The following is a 22,335-nucleotide window of genomic DNA, read 5'->3' as shown; positions in this document are numbered from 1 at the left end:
TTTCCAGTCATAAACAAGACTTCAAGAGTTTATGATTTCATACACCATAGTATGAATATTCATACACCTCCCCACACTGTTTTGCATATCACCTTCGGAGACAAAAAATACATCTATCAATTTATATGAAAGTACATGAAGGAGGCCACAATCAGCAGTTCCAAAGTAAATAAAAGGCACCAAAACACAAAGCCTTGACTACTTAAAAATTCAGAATGCCAAAGGGTTCAAAAAAGTAAGGATGCTGCACAAGCATGAAGATGAATGATGGAGTTACATAAATCCTAAAAGCTGTAAATTTCTGAACCAAATTTCAAAACCAAAAGGAAGCATTCTTTTCTAAAAGCCACATAATCTTACAAAGTAGTTTTAACAGTGCCTTTTGAGTTTTTACTTGATCATCTAGTTAGTGAAGTCTCCAAAATGGAAAATCATTCCATTCATTTCCATTCCATTATATGTCCAGGCTCTTTTTCTGACTTAAGCTGGAAAGCAAGACTTGGTTATTACTTAAGAAACAATGGTTCTCATTACCTCTTTTCTACGGGGGAAACCAGAAGAAAGCTGCCAAAAAGTCCTACTGAAAAAAAAAAATTACCTCAGCAGAAACTACATGCTCAATATAAAATTTTTGAAAATAGGGAACCAGGAGAAGAGGAAAACATGCTTTCTGGTAGAAACTAGAAAAGCTTCTGTCTTACAGCTTTTCCTATTTGTAATGGTACACCGTTATTCCAACTGGATTTTCTAACCAAATCTATTTCTCCACTTCCTTACAATTTCACTTTATTTATGAAATATTTATACTAGCTCTATGCAGATTTTAGCACCCCCATGTGGATGCATCTATAATAAATGGGATAAGTCATAAACCACTTTTAAGATTACAACACATTGATTAGAAGAAAAGTATTTTCTTAAAGCAACCTGGTAGCTAATAGATATGCAGGTATATTCACAATTTGAAATCTGCACCTTTATGCATCCTGAAACAAGATAAAACCTCTAACAGTCAAGTGAGTCAATTTTAAATTACTTGCAGTTGTATATATTCATTCACAACATCAAGTTTTTGTACTTCTAAACTGATTTTCCTAAATCTCTCTTAGAAAATAGTTTTCTATTCTCTTTTTCTAGTGCAGACTTGACTACACTTTTGTTTGCAGATTTATTAAGGGATTAAAGCCTGGAAATTTGCTAGCAATTTAATTTCTACCACTACTCTATCAACTATCAGTTGCTGGAGAATGCTTCTGGCCACCAACTTTATTTCAGCAACAGAGCACAGCTAATAAAATACAATATAATCAAATCGCAGTCCACTAACATTGACACTAACCTTCCAAGAGCATGTTTTTGAATTTATAGTCTGAGAAATTATGTATGTGGCAAACTTACTGCATTACAAGTAGCGACTGTTGATAGTGTCCCCTTATCAGACAAAAAGTGCCTAATGCCTTTTTCAAGATTTAAAAAAGAACTGTTTGTGACAAATTGTTACAGAATTACATTATATTTTGAACCCTTATAATAGCTAAAAATCTTTAATTGCACAGAAACTCTTTTTTTAATGGCTATAGTCCTTTAAGAGGCTAGAAAAATAGCTGTTCTCTGGTGGTTATGTAATTACAGCAGTTACAAAGTAGACACAAAAAAAACAATTCAAACCAACTGTGATAACATCACAACCCAAGGTTATCCACAAGGAAAACCAGCCTTGAACCAGCCAGCAAGGACAGGATTCCTATGACACACAACCAGAAGCAGTTAGGAACAAAAATGAGTATCCAACAAGTACCCACTGAACAGCTGTGGGCCAAGAGGGAAATAGCATCAGCCTCTCAAACTGACAGATGTGGGGAAAGGTGCTGGCCAAGCAGCAAAGAGGGATGTACAGTACTATTCAGCTCAACTATTAGAATTGCAAAACTCTCTTAAAAAAGACAATGGAGAAGTATCAGAAATAAATCTGTCATGCCCTTTTCACATTGCACCTTTCAGTGTGATATATTTTCAGCTTCTAGAAGATTATTGATATTAGTGAAGATTTTACCTTTTTCTAAAGGTGTCCTTTTTAAAAGGAGGAAATTAAACATGATAAAAATGGAGGCTTATTTAATGTCTATTGTGTTGTAATAAAAAGTAATGCTGAAGGGGTAAACATACTCAGCAAAAGAAAAATTAGAGTGTCTGATCAAATGCAAACCTAATTTGCATAAACTAAACACTGCAGTTCAATTTATCAAATGAAGTAATAAATACATCTCTCACACTGAGATGGGCTTCTGATCAGTGGAAATATCAACATAGGGACACACTGTGGGACTCCTTTCCTAGTGTTTACGAAGTCTGTAAATTTAGATCTTAAACAAATCCAATTCTTAGTATCCCGTATTTTGTTATTTTACTCCAATCATACTGTTGATGACTTTTTTTAAAGACAAATGCTGAACAGCACCATCATTTGAAGAGCAATTCTTCTCTGAACTTGGCAGCTGAGTTTTATGTTACTTTCATTTAAAGACGTGCAAAACACTCAGTGATGCAGTAACACTGACAGCATATTTGCTCTTAAATCCAACATTTAAAGCAAAGTTTAGGCTAAGTAAAAAGACCTGGAAGGACAGATGTATTTCATATAAGGTCAAATAAAATTCAAATAAAGCAGAAATTTCAATTTTATTGTAAATGTGACCGAGCACATTCAAGAAGTATAGTCAAGCTCACGCCCAAGACGCATAAGCTGTTTTTCATATTAAAAGAAAACTAAGCTCAGTTGATTTCTTTTCAGCTGTTCTGTCAGCATCTTGGAAAATACATTTGATTTTGGACAGCATGACACAAATGAATTTCAAGTTATAGCTCATTCCAGAGGCCTAGTTTATGAGAAAACTGGAAAAAATACCTAAGTATATTAGTTTTGGCCATGGAATGATAACTAACAAAAAAGTTAATTATTTCATAGTTTTCATTTGGACAAGAAGTTGATGATCTGTACATCATTTCACCTAAGCAAGAAGAACAATACTAGAAGTGAAAGGAAACCAAGATGACAGAAAAAAAGGGGAATAAAAAAATTCTGGGTATGATTATTTAATTTGCAACTTATACTTCCCTACAAAAATGCTTCAATAAATACACTGATAGAGAAATAAAAATGTATCTATGTTTTATTCCTACAGTAAGTGGGTTCATTCTAACTTAAGAAATCCAAGACATTTAAATACTACAATGCTCCAGCAAGCTGAAAGACAAATTCCAACATGAATAATGCAAGAAATCTATCAGTTTCTCAGGAAGACCTGATCTCAGAGATTGGCTTAACACTGCTTTGTTGACTCTGCTAACAGATTCTGTATTAAGGTGGTAAGGAGAAAGAGGCAGGAACCACTTTTGCCATTTATTTTTAGATGATAGCCTATACAGAATACTAGACCAAAACACATGATAACATATGGTAAGTAGCACCTACTTAATAACTATTCTGATTTACAGCTGCCTTCAACCATTGCTTGTACTACTGCTACTTCCCAAAGAGCAAGCACATACAACACTTCACAGTTTTTCCTACTGTTCCCATACCAAACGAACCCATGTGTCAACCTTGCAAACTGCAATAATACAAGGTGTGCATGCACAGAATGAAACATACTTGAGTAGTTTCAAAACTTAAACTCCATTTTCACATTACTCCAATGCATGGAATTAGTAACACCAACAAATTATGTTAACTAGAAACTGAATGTACCATTCCATTGAGTAATACAAATTCGATGAGTACTGCAATTCCTTTTACCAAATAAACTGATTGGCACTGACAGTTTTAAATTTAAAATATTTACAGTTTTCAACACAAAGTACATTCAAAAAAGTCATTTTCATCACCTAGAGCAGTTTTTCTTTAGCACTTTCATTTCATTCTTTCAGGAGATTTTAGTCTCTGTGCTACAAAAGGAAACTCTAAAGCCATGCAAAGCTGCATTCTGAGGTTCACCTACAGGCTGTTTTCTTTCACACATTAGCATTCACGTTCAGCCCTCTCCCACTATAAATAACAGAGAAATTAACTGTGGACAGTTCAGGCCCTGTCAATCCCTTCAAACTGAAAAAACTTCTCCACTCCAAAAATCACTGAATCAGAGAATATGCTGAGCTAGAACAGACCTGTGAGGGTAAGACAGTCCAGCTCCGGGCCCTATGCACAACACTCCAAGAGTCACGTCGTGTGCCTGAGAGGATTATCCAAACACTTCTGGAACTCAGGCAGGCTTGGTGCTCTAATCACCTCCCTGAAGCACCTGTTCCAGGGTACAACCATCCTCCAGATGAAGATTTTTTCAGACATCTAACCTAAACCTTCCCTGACTCAGCATGCATGCTGAGGACCCTCAGGTCCTGCCACTGGAGAGTGAAGTGTTTGTATAAAATTTGTTTAAAAAACGGAGACAGACCAGCTAGCAAACCCTGCCAGGGAAGTTACTTCATGCAAAAGGGTGAAGTGGCACTGCCAGTTAAGCTTGATAGTACATGACTGTTTCTTACCTCAAAAAGTACACCTAACCAGGAGAGCCTTCGGTCACCAGGAAAAAGGAGTGACCTGAACATAGCAGCTAACAAGATGCGAACAGAGAAAAGGTTTTACTTAAGTGCTACAACAGCTCCACATTGATAATTTAATTTCTTGCAAAATAATAACCATGAGTTTTCCTACAGATCTACACATCAGATGTACACCCGTAGTATTTAATTCATTTTTTATTTTATGCAGGGCACTATTAGCACTAGAAATGCAGGAAGTTCACTTGCAGATAAAACATTTTTAAAGGTGTATCTATCTTTAGGTAAGTCAGTTCAAGGCACAGTAGAAACCATCTACACTCCATGTTCTCCCACGACAAATGGTCTTTAACAATGAAACTAAACAATGGCTAGTAGAAAAGACTTTTCAGATTTGCACAAAAGCATTATTAACAATTACTGACAGAGAAAAAACCACCACAATAATACCCTGCTATATCAAACCTAAGTAGTGGCCTGTTACCTTTGTGAATAAAAATTCTCCAATTTTCCTACTGTAATAATACTAAGTTTAAACTAAAATATACTTCAAGATGACTGCGTTTATCAATTGACAGAACCAAATAAACATGGAATTCTTATAACACTATAACGTTCTGAGACTTTACCAGTATGCTTCTACCTAAATTACCTAAAAGCCATGCATCAATGACTATTTTGGCACTGTTAAAAAGCCAATACTTAGAAAATTACCTTCACATATGCAACTAAGCTTTTTTAAGAATTGTATTAATTCAGGTGTCTGAAACCAAGGTTAGCATTGACTATTATCAGACTAAATTTTTAGTGCAATTAAGTGCAACTGCACTTAAGAGGTTAAGTCTTCCTCCTTCCATAATGAAGGGCCAAAGCCTTACTTCCTGCTGTCACAGAATTCTTCCTCTCACCTACAGCAGACACACTAGGAGAATCTGTTAACCTGCAAACTTTACCTCATTAAGCAAAATTGAGTAAACTTTCTGATATATCTTACTTGAAATATTTACATATATTGTTACATTCAGCTGCAGAACAACAAAAAAGTATTACAGGTTTACCTGGTATTACTTTGTGAAACTTATGATTATACTCTTTTCCAACATCTTGTATTAGAAATGAAAACTTTCTTGATTGAAAAATAAATTCCACTGAGTACACAAAAAATTCTCTACTTTTGAAACAAAGCTTTTCATTACTCCATAAATTCTGTTTTAGATTTGTGCAACAGTCTAAGTCCATATAAATGTAAGTATTAAGACACTATTACCATCTTTCTTTTGGAAAGTTCTTTATAATTTCACTAATAATTGGCTGGTAGCAGGAATCCCTCTCAGACTTCCCCTCTTCACTCCAGTCTCTCACAAATTGTTTCAATGTGGACTTTAATTTATCCATGTCAAATGTTGAAGCTGGTGTAATCTTCCCGCTTCCCTGAATAAAGTGGAGAGGAAAAAAAAAAGTTAGTGGAAAACATACCAAATATCTGGAGTCGTGCAGGGGGAAAGCCAATTATGATGAGAAAAAAAGCCATGCTGCAAGAACTGCTGGGAGTATGAGCTAACAAAGCACTTCCCTTTCACTCCTGTGATCCGGACTTAAATCCACCTTAATATTCTAAACAAACTGAGTTTGCTGTTTTCTCTTTGGCATTCAAAAGTCCGGTTTCCACATTAAAAAAAAAAACCAACCTTTACGTAGCAAAGCACAACTGGAAGTCCTTATAAAAGATCAGGGCTTAGCCAGTGCAGAGGCTGAACTGCTTACCCTGAAAAAAGGATCCCTTTAGATACTGATAAGGCAAAACTGAGAAGCTTACATTAGAGCTGCCCATTAAGGTATCTTGCCTGTATCCAAGGAGGACTTCAGTTTCCATCTCTGTCAGTCCTTTAAGTCTTGGGATCTTTTCTTTTTGATAGAAAGTAGGTCAAGTAGCAAAAAAGTATTTACAAATAACAACATTAAAATACTTACAATCTAGAATTGTAACCAATTTACAATGTTGTAACATATAAGAACCTACAGTAAGACAGACAATATCACTTATATTCTATACACTTAACAGAAAAAAAAACAACTTTAAAATGTAATCAGGGTAAAGCTAGAACTCTGGAGTAAAAGAAATGATTTGCCAGATTCACAGTTAGTTTTTCTTAAAATGACTTGAAAGATCCACAGTTAGTGTTCTTAAGTGTAACTAACAGAACTAACAATGAATGGCTTCATTAAGCATCAGCTCTGCAAATGCAAAGACAAGAGTGAAAAAAGTGTGAGAAAATACAAAATTATAAAACAAGGATGGCAAAAGAAAAGTTGGAGGTCTGAGGTATTAAAAACAAATGCAGAAAATCTCAAAGCATACAGAATTTAATTTTGGAGCAAGAAAAAAGTCTATTTTAACATACATCTTCTTCATATTCCTTATTTTCAAACATATGAACACAGTCATTCACAATGGTTTGCAGTATTTCTTGATTATGATCAATGCACTTCCGAATCTTGTCAAGGTGAGGAAGAAATTGAGGAAGAAGACTCTGTTGGTTAGCCGGGAGAGACTTAAACTGCCTCTCTGTTCTGTTCACTCGTTCATGCATATTCGTTCTAAAAAGAAAAAGTTTTAAGTATTTAGAAGCAATATACGCACATGTAAATAATTCACTTTAAGCTGTTCCAATTACAATTGTTCCATTATTTTACACACAGAAAGTGACCAGACTTTGTAGTTCCTCATTAGAGAGCAACTTCTATAATTTTTTAGGCAAAAATTTTTTAAACTCTAGTTCTACATTACCACTCTATTTAACACAGTCCTGTTTGATACTAGATATGATACTAGAGTTCTGGCAGCCACACTAAGATACTAAGCTACCTTCTTTAACAGCATATTCCTCACAAGTACTGTGAACATGATCATGAGACTGATGCAAGCTAAAAATAGTTTTCCACTTCCCCAAGATAAAAGGTTCATAAAAATGAATCTTCTGAGATTTTGCTGGATTTGATTTCTGTCTAACTGACTGATGTATAGTTGCTAATATAGTTGCTTTAGCTGCACAGTCATGATGACTGTATAGAGAAAATTCAGTAAGAGATACTGACCCTTTTGACGACCAAATCATTTTAGCTGGTCAAGTCATACTGAAGCTTCCCAAGTCTTGTGTCAGCATACAGTAGCACAAAGCTGAAAAAACTAGCCATTATGAGAGACAGCTGCAATTGCTGGCATTTTAGTTACAACCTCATTCTAGAAATCTGACCAGCTGATATCTCATTCAAGCGTTACTGAGAAGGTCTTGTTCACTGCAATAGCTACACTGGTTTAAAATTACGTTAAAGGACAAGAAACAGAAAAAAATCAACTGATGTTGTACAAAAAGCACATCAGTTTAGCGCAACAACATTTTTCTTAAAGTTTTATCAGCAAAAAACCCCCTTTGAACCTAATTGGGTTTACCTTTTTATGCTAAATTTCTAGCATCAAGAAGAACAAATAGTTCACTGAAATCAGAAAAACTACAAATAACGAAGTTTCTAGAAGACAAGAACTAGATCTAGACTCATCTTAAAGTGTGTTACTGTCTCATTCATACAGATGTTGCCAATTTAACAGGAAATATCCACATGAGCAAACAAAAAATTCCATTTATTAAGTACCAATATATGTAATTTCACCTAAATTTTGAATTATTTCTTTGAGAATTTCAATTTCATCGAATTTCTGTACTGGAAATTTGAGTCACATCCTTTTCTTATGTTTTTACCAAAACAAGCATTCAAAAGCAGCCCAAAGCCACAGCTCAGCAGAAGGCTGAGAAAGATATTCCCAGCTTCCAAGGCCAGAGGGTACAATTATACCACTAATATAAACAAATAACAGGCCGAAACTGCATTAGTAGCAATTGGTATTAGATATTTTTAACTAACTAGTTCTTTGATATGACCAAACTAAATTAGAGAATTCACTCGGGAGGAGACATCAAAAAGGCATTCAGACCAACCTCCTGCTCAAACACTTGTCCTGGAAGACAAATGAAACTTACTGGGAAAACCCTCTAACAGAAGAAATTATATAAATATCACTCGCTGCTACCAAGAACCTCAGTACCATGTACAAATGTCTGTCCTACACTGACAAAAAATGCACATAGTAATGAGCCACATGATGGGGCTTCCTCAGCTGAAGTATAAACCTGCCTTCCAAACCCAGAAACAGGAAACGGTTTACCAAAACACTGAAGAGGACTGGACTTTTCCAGCCAGGCTCTACTACCTCGCAGTGCGAGTAACTTGCTTTCTTGTTTTCTAAACGGATTCAGTCCTAAAACTAGGTCTCCCCACCACCGCTGGCTCATTCCTATGGAGCAAGCAAACCCTCCTCTGACCCAACAGATGCCATTAAAAAACAGCAATTATCCCTAGCGATAGGTTTTGTCTCTTCTGCAAAGTAAAAAAAAAAAACCACGATTTTGCGTTTCTCTGCCAGCAGGAGATACTATTGTTTTGAAGGCTTTACAATGTCTTACAGCATCCTATCTCCTATCTTCTAAGAGACCGCAAGACACCTTTTGTAGGTTTGATGCTTTCCTTCACGCTTTCGAATAGACAGACATCAAGGCGACTTTGCAGGTATCGCGAAAGGAAAGCGGCGCAGAAGCCGGAGCTCTGCACGCCGCCGCCGGGGAAGCGCAGGGCCCGACGCAGCGCCCGGAGCCGGCCGCATGACGCGCAGGAAGAGCGCCCTGCTCCGGGGGCCGCGGGCAGCTGCCGACCCTGCGGAGGCCGCTCGGCCAGCGGAGGGCCCCCCGCAGGGCCCCACGCCCAGGGGCAGGCCTCAATTACCCGTAATATCGGAAAGCGTTGATGATCCTCCGAAAATGTTCCCGCTCCAGCCGTTCCTCCTCTTCCACCGCCCTGGCCGACGCCGTGCTCAGCACCCTCGGCGCTAGAGGCTGCTGCCGCTGCCGCCGCCGCCCCTCGTCGTTCAGCGGTGCCGCCTGTTCCGCCTCGGCCTCCGCGCCCATGCCGCTCGCGCACTCTCCTGGACACGGCAGCTGCTCCCGCTCCTCCTCGCGGCCTGGTCGCAGCCCCCTGCGCATCACCTTGGCAGGCGGCTCCCTCTCGCCCTGGGGACGCGGCCTTGGCAGCAGCGCTTTCCGGGACACGGCGCACGTGGCGGACATCCCCCGCGCTCTGCTGCGCCGGCGGGCACGGCCAGCGCACGCGCATCGCAGCTCTTCCGGCGCGCGCCGCCGGCCCCGCGCTGAACGGTATCGCGAGACGTGGGCGGGACCGGTAAACGGAGACCAGCGCTCCCGAGCTGGAGTCACAGGGATTGGGAGCTGTGTGCTGGCAGAGCGCTCCGCGCTCCCGAGCCGGTGTCACAGGGATTGGGAGCTGTGTGCTGGCAGAGCGCTCCGCGCTCCCGAGCCGGTGTCACAGGGATTGGGAGCTGTGTGCTGGCAGAGCGCTCCGCGCTCCCGAGCCGGTGTCACAGGGATTGGGAGCTGTGTGCTGGCAGAGCGCTCCGCGCTCCCGAGCCGGTGTCACAGGGATTGGGAGCTGTGTGCTGGCAGAGCGCTCCGCGCTCCCGAGCCGGTGTCACAGGGATTGGGAGCTGTGTGCTGGCAGAGCGCTCCGCGCTCCCGAGCCGGTGTCACAGGGATTGGGAGCTGTGTGCTGGCAGAGCGCTCCGCGCTCCCGAGCTGGAGTCACAGGGATTGGGAGCTGTGCGCTGGCAGAGCGCTCCGCGCTCCCGAGCCGGTTGGTGTCACACGGGACACTGCTCGCGGAGTCGTGCCCTCCCCGCCGTGTGAAGCGGCACGGCAGGGCCGCCCGGTGGCGGCAGAGGCGCTCAAGTACCTCAGGCGCGCCGGGCGCGGATGCACAGCGGCCGGGCTCTTCGGGAGTGCCCACCCCGGCACATGAAGTACCGGCTCAAGGCCCGACTCTACGCCCGGCTGCCGGCTCCAGGCTGCGGTCAGGCCGTGGCAGGCAGCCGGGGCAGCGAGGCCACTGTGCTGACAATAGGCACTACTTCACACTCCGCACCAGCCTCAAGACGATGATGTTTCCTGGGAAGATGGGCAAGGTCCAATTGTGGGGAGGGAAAAGCAAGGTGTATAACCATACATGATCCACTAAATACTAGATTTCCCCCCACAACAACAGACTTTGGCCTGGATGATGAGCAGATGATCCTCCTTCACCTGACAAAACTTGTTTTACTAGGTGTAGACACCATGTCATGCATCAAGTCACACCATACACCTTTCCACTGTGCTTTGAGAAGAGGTGGCTGATAAAAGACTACCTTATTTGTAAGGGCCCTCACTCCCAAAAGCTAAAGAGCACCACCATATTTCCTGTCTGTCTAAAGACAAAGGCAGTCATTTAGTAACCCAAGTAATGCAACATTAACAGGAAAGGTTTTTTGGCGCACTAACTTCCTCAGTGGAAGTAAGAGCATCAGCTTCCTAAAATAAACACTTTCACTTCACTCTCACACTGCTCCTGCTCTCTTGTAACTATAGTAACTGACCAGGCACTGAATGGACACTGGACACTGTGTTCAGTGGCAATGTCAGAGAGAAACCAAAGACATACCCAGTTCGATGGACAGAAGAGTCATTGTTCCCAAGTGGGTATGTAAATTAGGAAACACCGTGTGTGTGTGACAAAACCAGGATCTGTATCAATGATACGTAGTCTAAACAGAAATTCAGCTCTTAGACTTTAAAGGTTAGCGTGGGAACCATAAGCTCTGAGAGATAAAAGGTTTGTTCCTCCTACATCAGAGTTGATGACTTGTCATGTTCTGTTATTTTAACATCAGAAAATCACCTAAATATCAAACGAATAATATACTTGTATTTCTGTCCTTATAAAAAAGCCATTTATAGAACACCACCACCTCTATCACTCCACATTTCTGAATATATGCAAGACACTTAGCAAAGCCTTCTTTCAGCTGTGACAGCCTGAAATTGCTGCCAGCAGATGACACCACTTCCAGAAAGTTAACTGTTCTTCCCTAAAGAACCACAGGCTTCTGTCATGCAGCTCTCCCCAACCACTTCACAGCTAGCACAGCCCTGGCAATCAAAAGATATTCACCAAGAGCAAACTAGGAAAAAAAAGAGATTTTTTTCTGTCAAGGGCTGTACCACCTTCAAACCAAAAGCACTCTGCCAATATGCCCAGCTACAGGCCAGCTCTGTAAGCTTTTATAATGAAATACCTGAAATCAAACAGACTATCAAACAGACTCAGAAGAGTTCATAATCTTTTGTGGCTTAGTTGTTGCAGCAACTGGCAAGAGCACAAAATTCAGGCAGATAAGCCTGGTCAGTTTCTACAGTCCATCCATGATATAGCACTGCCTACTTCTTTTACTACTTCTTATGGGTGAAGTATCAATGAATCTGCTGGATCCCTTTTCAACTTGCTGGTACTGTCTGCCACTTTTGGCATTACATCTCAAAAGGTCATTGTCTACTGCATAAAGTATCATCTCTATCCATGTGAAATATCACCGTAATATAAATTGGTGAATCTGTTTTTCGAATGAGGAAGTGCCCCCAGACTAGTATTTGTAAAATTTGGTGAATATTAGCTCTGCATCCAGTTGACTCACAGCTTTCAAGCCTTTAATGTTTTAACCCATGGCCCATTTTCCCCTTGGTCTTCTACTCTCCACAGTGAGCACTACCACCATTTTCAGTCTCTCCTTGCAAAGCAGCTTCTCTAGTCCTTTGACACTTAGCTACCCTTCTTTTAACTCCACTAGGGACTCCCTCTAAATTTAGAAACCAGAGCTGCCCAGCTCTAAAAACATGGGTCCACTGGTCTTACACAGAGGCGAAGTAAGACCACCTGCTTTGTTTGCAAAAAAAAAAAAAAAAAATGTAGCTCTAAACAGTGGCATAGTTAGAGAAGAACTGTGAAAGATCTATGCCCTGAGCTCTTATTACATGTTGCTTAAGCACAAGCTCAGTACCATGTATATTCCAACAATGATTTACATTACACAATGATTACACCACAAATGAATAGATCTGTATTGCAGCTCATCTATCATTTTTCTCTATAAGAGGATCTGACAAAACTGAGCTCCTTGCCACCGCACCAGTGTTGTGCTACTTGAGAATAAAGTCAGGTGATACCATTGTTCATTCCACTCCCTTTCCTGAATCACCATGCAGAGCAGGTAGAAGTGGAAGACTGTCCCTGTGGGAGGCACCCCCTCTTGAGCAGCAGATGACTGAAGAGGAAGGAGCAACACACTCCCCATCCACCCGTGCTGGCGGGAGACAGGAGGTAGAGAATTTGTGGAAAGTGGGAAGTCAAGCCAGGAAGAAGGGAGGGGTGGGGTGAAGGTGTTTTATGATTTGTTCTTAGTTCTCATTATTTATTATTTTATTTGCAGTAAATTAAAATACTTTCCACAAACCACATCTGTTTTGACTGTATGTGAGTAACTGCTGAGTGATATTCCTGTCCTCATCTTGACACATGAGTCAAGATGCAAATCCATTGCATTTTTTCCCCCCTCCTGTTGAGGAGGGGGAAGTAATAGAGCTGTTTTGGTGGCTAGCCAAGGTCAGCCCACCACAATCATTCTATGCATTAGCTAATCTCTTGCAATTGCTCACTTTCCAAAAGGAAATAAAAATAAAAACACACTTTAAAGTCAGACAGTCCATCACAGCATATGAGCAAATGCAATATGAAGTATTTTTAGTGCAAAATTATATTTGGAAGCACTTTGTTTTAAACACAGCTAAACATAGCTGTAATCTGTTAAAATCTTTTCCTTATACATAGATTTAGGACTTTTACATAAAGTACTACATTTCATTCACTGACCAGTTCAGCTGTCACATATCAAGTCATAATCCATCCTTTGCTTTCCATGTCTGTAGTTTTATTTTTATTCTGACTGATAAAAATGTAACCCATTGTCTAGAAAATATAAGAATTAAGATATTACTTATTCAGCAACAAAATATGATCCAATTTACCAATTTCCTAGTTTGCGAAAATATATGTACACAAATTCTATAACAAAGCTTCCACGTTTGTTTAGCATTCCAGCTTTCTGAACATTTCATTCACAACATTTCAGTTTCATTTCAATTTCAACGTGAGTTACGAATATTAATAACAATCATTTCTTCCTCCCTGAAGCACAGATTTATTGTCTAGTTGTCTGTGCCATCCCAATCTCTGCACAATATATGTACTGTATCTTTTTAATGATGCAACTGCATTCTCTACATCTTATTTCCTCATCTTTTTCCAACAATCTGAGTCCTCTTCAGGTTTGTTTTCCTTTTCTTAACATCTACTCCTAACTGCTCTAAACAATACACAACACAAAAATTACTGTGCAAACACCAGAGAGGTATTTAGCAAGTCTAAATAAGTTTATCTTGATGTATTCAATCAATTACTGAATAAGCAGCATGACAGCTTACATAAACTTACACAGATAGTTCCTCTAAGCATGTTTATCAGTGATAATAAGCTGCTAAAAATAATAGAGGCAATCACTGTCATTCCTATATGATCATTTCAAATTGCAATCATCCATGTTCAGATAGGCTTATTAATCCAACGGAAGTGCATCTTTATGGTTTAGTTTTGTTCTTTAAAATATACACATTCAATCAGACTTAAAGCTCAGCCAAAGCAGGACTGATTAATGGAATTTTAAAAAACGCACTATTCATACCCCAAAATGGAGTCTCTGTCTCCACACCCAAGAGAGAGTTAATAATTACTTACAAAAACTCTCGTGTTACATGAAGTAGAATTATGGTCATACACACAGCTTTTGCTCAGTTGGTCAGCTTGCCATGTATGACAGTCTTGGTGTTTTCAGTTCATATCAAATGGAACCCAGGCTTTCTACGTTATCATGCTGTGCCCTGCTGATCTAAAATAAATACAAAGTACATATCTAAACTGTAGTGTTTGCAAGTGATACCACTTTATATTAGAAAGTAATTCCACAAATGTATTTGTTTTCATTGATATTTTAACCCATATACCTTCTCTTCCCCTTTTTTATTATTATTTTATCATTAAGTAACAGTGGATTCAACTATGATCTTAGAACATCCCATTTCCAGGAACTAACAATTTTAACAGATATTGACTCAGAGTAATGAACAAACATGGTACTGTAGCACATGAAGAAATATAGATCTATATAATTCTTGTAGTACTTTCAAATAAAAATATTGGCTTCTTGTTAACATGGAATAGGATACATAGATTCAATTTCCAGTAACATTACTTACTTTCTTCCCTCAGCTTGTTTAATTCCTGTATTATATCACTATACACATAGGATAAAAGCTCCTCCTGGGATTTTGTTCCATCCAAATAATCTGAGGAAGAAAAAATAAGTGTTCATGAGTTCCATGCCAGCTATCTTTAATGGTAATTGGCAAAGTTTTCAGTATTCCTATAGATGAAAAAAAACCAACCAAGAACAACACCTCCCCTTTTCCTCTTCTCCAAACTTGCTTTACATGTTAAAAAAACAATATAATGGAAACATATTTTAGTTAATAATTAATTTACAACTTTTTGTGGTACAAAAGTCTCCACAAGTGTAACGGTAATTATGTGAGCACAGTGGAGCAATGGAATAAAAAAAAAAAGGTTTCTGTGCAGTAGATCATTTCAGGTTTCTCAGTTTCAGCCTCTGAGCAAGTTCCAGAAGAGCACTGCAATTCTTACTCTTACTGCTCAGCAAGAAGCAGTGTGATGAAGCTGATGATGAAGCAGCCACCCAACTTCCCTTCCCTTCTCTTCCCTCTGGCCCCCGCTCCAGAAGCAGGTAGTCCAAGAGCCGTATAAGTGTGAACATCACAAAAACCTGAGGCACTGCCCCAACAGCTGGCCCAGATTTGACACTTCTCATGCAAAACTGGTGACCGTAGTGTGGACAGTCAGCACCTAGAAAGTATCTTCAGCTTATTACGAGACTTAACCAGGATTTCATTTAAGAACTCTGCCAGTGCATCAGCTATCGTCTCAGATGCTTCCTACTTAGACATACACGTGTTATCTTAACAAGTAATCTTGTTAAGTGGACTTAAAGATCAGAACATTTCTATTTTTTAACTTCTAATTTTCATTATTAAATAACAAAAACAAAAAATCCCTATAGGCTTGAAATATAAACCAACAGAAACATCAAAACCTACTAAATGCGATAAAAACATCTGAAGAAAATTTTATCCCATTTGAAAAAATCCCACAACTCAACATAAACTGTACAAGTACCATACTTATGCATTTTATAAGTTTAAAATTAAGGATACCATACCAACTTGAATACTTGCATTCTCTTCCAATTCACTTTTATATTTCAAATACATAGGCCACACATGTCCATCGAAGTACCCTGGTGTATCTGCTGGCTGATAGATTCTGGTGCTACACAAAAATACATATGTGTTCCCATATAAGTTTTGTACTTTTCCCTAGTGTCGGCTGATTAAATAACAGCTTTTATCCAAAATAATAAAAAGAAAGGCTGGCTGTATTTTTGTTGAAGCCAGGGAGATTCCTTCGTTTTAATTCAATCTGTGATATGAACTTCTGCTGTCTTTTGCACATTCAAGATAACGTAAAAGTTCGGAGGTTTTAATTGTAAAAGGTATTACAGATAAATTAAACTGTATTGACACTATTAACAAAATAAACTACTTTTTCTCTTTTTATTGGGTATGCAGATTTCTCAAGCTTTAAATGACTAGTTGTTTAGTCTCTTTAGATTCTTCCATTCTGGACACGAAAGTCTTAGGTGAGTCTAGTGAAAAACTGAGAAAGGCTATCAACCAAGCCAGTTGAATAGAGGATTTCTTCACTCAGCCAGCAGATTCTGACTTTGTACACATATATTATTCCAAGCACACAGTATTGCTTCAAATTTAGAGGCAAGTCAGACACTGGCTCAATAATCTAGTTTAGATCCACAGTAAAATTAATGGACAGCTTAAGCAAAACCATACACTAAACCCAGACATGAACATCGTTGCTCTAGGAAAAATCATCAATCAATTGTATTTAACCAAGAATAAGAGGGCTTAGTATTTTTTTTAACCATTTCTCATTTTAAACATGGTTTTACTTAAATATGCAATCAGTAATTAAATAATTTATCAGAGCAACAAATTATCTTTTTAATGTTTGTAAGGCACTTAATATTTTAATAATCACATGCTCTAAAATAAAAAACAAACCAAACAAATCTCTAACTAACAAACAGAGGATAGATGATCTTAATAGCTTACATTTTGCAAGCACCGAAGAAAAGCTAGCACAAAAGGACCACTTCAGTTCAGGGGTTGCAGTGACTCTTTAAACAATAAATCAATAATCTTACCTCCTTCTCCTTTTGCACTCTTCATAGGGAAGGGTCAAGAAATATCTTCTATTCCATAGTTCATTAAGTGGCCTAAGATAATAATATATTTAGTTCCCTCGTCCATTTTAGGGTAGCTTTTAATTTACCAGGTTACATATTACTGCTTACTCATAATTGTAAAGGAGAAAGCCTTCAACAATCAAAATATAAACATTTTTCAGATTGTCACATGTATTCTGTGGCTCTTCTGTCACAACACCTGAGCTTGCTGGGCTTTTCATCCAATTGCGAATACTTGCCACCATTTCATCCATATAGAGGGCATCAAGTACTAGATGAAAACAAAGTTAAACATCCCTTAAAAACAAAGAAGGAAAAAAAAAAGAACCCTTAAGTACCCCTATGTTAATCAGTAAGAATCAAGTAATCTAAGTACCAATTTAAATGAAGGGGAACAGGATTACCCCAAAGATTATATCTGTAGTTCTGTCTTTGCTACTGATGATTTCCTGAAATCAAAGCTTGCACCATGACTGGGATATTTCTGTTGGGTGTAGTCTCTCTGAACTTTATGGCATTGAATATTGTCTGAACTGAATTCACAGCTTTTTACTTCATGACAGAAACTTCAGGGACTGCTCTCTGCTTCCACAAAACTTGTAAAAATTTACTAACCCTGAGACTTTCATCCTTCTGTCAATTGTCAGAGGGGGGAGTGGACACTCAACATTTTTTGCTTTGGGCTTTCATTAGGTTTATTAGGTGGGCATAGAGAGACTTAAAGGAGCATGGTGTACAAAGCAAATGTACAGCACAATGTAACACCTGTTTTTGTCTGTAGACACACAAGAATATATTGAGGAAGGTAAGGTAGGTAAGGAAGGTAAGGTACTGTAGGGTAGAAATAAGGCAGCTTTTGGGTACCATAACAGCAAATTCATTTTAAAATAACTTTCAAGTGCAGCATTAAACCTGGATATTTTAATAAGAAAGTCCATTTACTTTATCCCTCCAGATTCACATTCCATTTACATGAAGTCTAGAAGTTGAGCCAAAGACTGCATAGCTAGTAAGGTACAACTGAAGGGTCTGACTAGTGCTCTCAGCAATACATTTTGTGATCACGAAGTATAAACAGAGATTACCTACTAACCAAGCAACTGTTTAGAAGTAGATATGACCTGATACAAAACAATGGCCTAAAGTGGATCTGGATCTAGGCGTCTCTAAAAATAAATTGAGCCAGCATTAATCACGAACTTAAAAATATATGTTCTTAATGGGAGATCTAACATGAAATAAAGATGTCAGGAAAGACCCAAGTTTTGACTGACTTGAAAAACCCAATAGTGATATCCCATGAGTTCACTAGCAAAAATGAAAAAAAGGACCATTACCAAGCAATGAGATTAAGCTTATGCCAGTACTGCAAGCCAAGACTTACTGAACAGTATCATTTGCTACTAAACCAGATACAAGTGTAAAAACAGAGGAAAAGATTCAAAAGAGAAAAGGAAAGGCCAAGCACTAGTTTGAGCCTTTACTAGTTAAGAAAGTTTTCTTAAATATCTCAGTAAGCTGAATGAAAGAGAAGAATTGCTCTGAAACAACCACTTGTTTACTGCGTCCTTGGAATGGACGAGGCAAGGGGAGAAGGTGGAAGAAGTGTTGAAGTTCAGCACAACAATTTCAATACAATGTTCAAAGGCAATGTATGCGAGTTACTGACCATCATATAGCTTAAATCCACGTTCATCTGTTTCTACTTCAGACTCTGGCTGAAGAGGAAAAAAAATTAATTTTTTCAAGGTTGCTTTTATGACCATATTAAGAGATATATACTCTAGTTATAAACTCCAGGGTTATACGTTTTTGTATGCAATTAGTTAAATTTATTTTCAACATTAAACCGATATAAACAACTGTTAAAATGCACCACAAAAACTTTATTTAATCTAGAACAACAAACATTCCAGTTCAGATGACTTTACTTTACAGTTCATTAGAGCTTTACTTGAGAAATAAGAGCTCCTTCACCCTCCTTAACAAACATCCCAAACATCAACACAAGCTGTTTTTCTGTTTCGCCTTGGGAGACAACCACTTATTGTTGTATGGGTGTAGGCTTAAGACAATATCATTAAACTCAACGGTACAAAGGATCTTGACAAATGCATCCGTCATACACCCATGTCTTATTTTAAAAGAGTGGCAAAGAAGACAGGAAATTTCTTTTGGCTGAGTATTTTCAGTGGTTTGGATACTTAAATTTCAATTACCCCAGTGCTCATTCTATGATTCTTATGAAATTAACATTACTTTAAGCAGTACCAATTTTAAAAGTTCATCAATATGAGAACTGAAAAAATAATTGAAATCTACTCAAGCCTACTTTTAGCTATCAGGTTTTTCCATTAAAACTGTTACCTTGAAGAAGTCATCTTGAGAGATTATATCACAGTTGGGAAGCATATTCTTAAGTTTTTCTGCTAGCGTTGTTTTCCCTCCATTTGTTACACTGTTAGAAAACATTGTAAAAAGTTCACCAAGGCAAAAACTAATCTTTTCAACATATGTACAAGCTCACACATACATTTCTATATAGGTATATGCAAAGAAACAATATAACTTCCCCCAAAATTTAGTCACATAAAATACTCTCTACCTCTAGGAATTTTCTGGCATGTTCCAACAGTTTTCAACAAACAGTACAGTAAATCAAGCAGTGCCAAGAAACATGCTACAGACCTGCACTTGAGGTCTCCAACAGACACAGAACAATTTCTTGAGAGTTACATGCTATAAAACTATGCAATTATACGTTGCATATGTAATCCAGTTTCAAAAGAATATGGATTCAGAAATAGAAATTATATCACATAATTCTGCGAAGAAAACTAGTCTTAAACTGTAGAGTGAATTTAATTTTACATAACTTACCCCCCAAGGCCAATAACCAATACTTTCATAGTTTGTTTTCTCCTCCGTTCTTCCTTTTTACTGTCAAAAACAACACCCGGTGAAAAATCTTAATTCAAGAAAAAGAAGGCAACCGTGGTATTAAGAAATACCAATTATACAGAACATTTATTTTCTGTCCTGTTGTCCATCATTTTTGTTTTTGCAAAAGTACAGTAAGAATCATAGCTGCTCATTCTAATGCTAACAAAAAACCTGCAATATATATACCCTGTCATAAATTCAATTGTACCTTATTTTTGATAGTATTTTAATAATTTGAAAGGAACTCTGGGAGACTTGGTTCTAATGATATTAATATCATACAACTTCCTAAAGAAAAGCACAATCACTAGCTCAAGCATCAACAATACAAAAAAGTAGCTGTCATGGCAAAACAAAATCATTTAAAAAGAAACAAGTGGCATGCTGAGGAGAAAGATGTTTTAAAATTTCATGAAGATAGCAAAGAGTATGTTCAAAAACTCTTTTTTATGAACCTGGTCTCAGCAATGTAATATCTACTGTGTAATTCACCACTCCCTTTCTCAGGGCATTAACAGCATACAAATCCCCCTCTCTCTGCTCCACCACAGATTAATCTGGAAGATTAAAACTACTGTAAGGGCAATTTAAGACATCCTAGCTAATTTAGCATTGAGAAGGACTAGGACGCACACAGGTTTTCCCTGAAAAGATCGAAGAGTAAATTCTAAAGGTTAATTTGTCCCCATATCCTTGTTGCTGCCATCATATCCCACCAGCTCTGAGGCTCTGACTGCCTCAGTCAGAACACCTTCAGTAGCCAGAGCTGCCAGGTGACACAATTCTGCTTTGCCCCAGCTCTTTCCCTTGAACTTTCTTCTGGAATGGGTGTTTGCAGAGTACATAGTGAGCTATTCTAGAAAAGTACTTTGCAGTTCTGCAAAGACACAGGGGAAACAACGTTTGTTTTCAGTTTCACACATCAATTTACAACTATTTAACCACAAGCAAACACCCCTTTTTCACGTGCTCTTTCCTTCGAGGTCACACTTGGGAAGGTTAAGAACTTCGACACCTAAGATCCAAAAGGACTGAGCAGGTAAAACTCTCCCTGCCTTCGAAAAAAAAAAAAATCTGTAGTGTACTTGAAAAAACTGTTACAGGGCATCAGTATGAAAACAAAACCACACTGTTTCTGTGAAAGTAAGCTTTAGACACATGTGGAGCCTGAAATAATACCATCCTCTTGTATTTGGTGCAATGACTGTAAGTTCCACTGTTTCACATGTTTGTGATATGATCTGCACATGCTTTTTAATGTATGGCTATGTTAAAAGAAGAACAAAACAAGATATATCGACTAAGCCATCACCCCTGTGATAACCACTGCTTTGCAAGGGTGCTGCTTATCTACAGTAGTTGGCATTTGCGAGTTTTTCAGTTAGTACACATTGGCTTTGTAATATAATTAGTTTTATAAAATATAATATTATAATTTTAAAATTCAGTGATGCATTGAATGCTTACAGTACTGGCTATCAATGCAAAGAGGGAAGACAGATAACTAGTTCTTTAAAAGTGCTGTTATTCAGGCTACTTAAAAAAAAAGATAAAAAAGCTCTTTTCAAAAAATCATCAGTAAGGTTTGAGTTGCAGAGGATTACCCTTTGTTCCACAAAGGATGTTAAGCAACAAACCTGACAAACACATTCACCTTTGGACTTTATGTCATCGTCTATATGCAAGTTAATCCCAGTCTACGGCAAAAAATACCACCATTAAAAAACACACCAACTCTTCTGTCCCACTGAGTAATGTGTAAAAGAGATTCCAAAAACAAATTTGTCACAAATGCTGCAACACAGAAATCCTAAACTACTCCTCCTTGGGTCAGTCTGGATCTTTAAATAGAGCACAAGCCCATAACAACGCCAGCACATCACTGCTGCCACCTCATTTTTAAGGGCATACCGCGGCACAGCTCCCACGAACGGGGACACCCGAAGGTGCACCGGACCGGGACCAGGAACCTCTCACAGGCACGGGCCCACACAGCGGGGCCGGCGGAGCTTCCCGGCCGCGCCTCCACCACTGCAGTTCCGACACCTCCGCGCCTCCGGAGTTCGCACTTGACTCCAGCCACGCCGCGAGGCCGCTATGAGCACATCCTCCGGCCAGCACGGCTCCGCGCAGCCGGACCGCCCGCCTCCTACGCCCTGTGACCGAGCAGTGCGGGCCGCGCCCACCTCCGGCCCGGGGCGGCCCCGAGCACACGACCCCGCGGCCGACTTCCTGGGAGCAGTGCCCTCGCAGCCGCCGGGGCCGCCCCCGCCCCTCGGGCCGCCCAGTCCCGGCCCCGGCCCCGCCGTCTGGGCGGCTCCTCGGGCCGGGCCGGGAGCGGACGGGGAAGCGGCGGGGCCTGGTCCCGCGGCGCGCGCTGATTGGCCGCGTGC

General features: G+C 39.3%; 1 protein-coding gene across 6 annotated transcripts in view; it reads right to left on the bottom strand.

Annotated features, from left to right (window-relative positions):
* Positions 1 to 22,051, bottom strand: part of LOC130265625 (carnosine N-methyltransferase) — a 32,231-nt gene extending 10,180 nt beyond the window's left edge. For 3 of the 6 annotated variants that reach the window (XM_056514837.1, XM_056514838.1, XM_056514839.1), the window contains exons 1-3: positions 9,394 to 9,825; positions 6,960 to 7,155; positions 5,825 to 5,988 (exon numbers count right to left, since the gene is read on the bottom strand). In XM_056514837.1, the coding sequence (XP_056370812.1) occupies positions 5,825 to 5,988; positions 6,960 to 7,155; positions 9,394 to 9,734 (701 nt within the window). In that variant the 5' untranslated portion in view covers positions 9,735 to 9,825. Of the gene's footprint in view, positions 1 to 5,824; positions 5,989 to 6,959; positions 7,156 to 9,393; positions 9,826 to 12,898; positions 14,492 to 14,858; positions 14,949 to 15,895; positions 16,006 to 16,957; positions 17,030 to 17,107; positions 17,271 to 18,668; positions 18,718 to 19,366; positions 19,458 to 19,879; positions 19,940 to 21,834 lie in introns of those variants that run through there. The other 3 variants (XM_056514840.1, XM_056514842.1, XM_056514843.1) reach the window with 3 other exon arrangements.
* Between the last annotated feature and the right edge of the window lie 284 nt (positions 22,052 to 22,335).

Source organism: Oenanthe melanoleuca, chromosome Z (genome assembly GCF_029582105.1).
Source record: "Oenanthe melanoleuca isolate GR-GAL-2019-014 chromosome Z, OMel1.0, whole genome shotgun sequence".
Lineage (NCBI taxonomy): Eukaryota > Metazoa > Chordata > Aves > Passeriformes > Muscicapidae > Oenanthe > Oenanthe melanoleuca.
The sequence above is the reverse complement of the archived record's forward strand: the minus strand, read 5'-3'. Positions and strand labels throughout refer to the sequence as shown.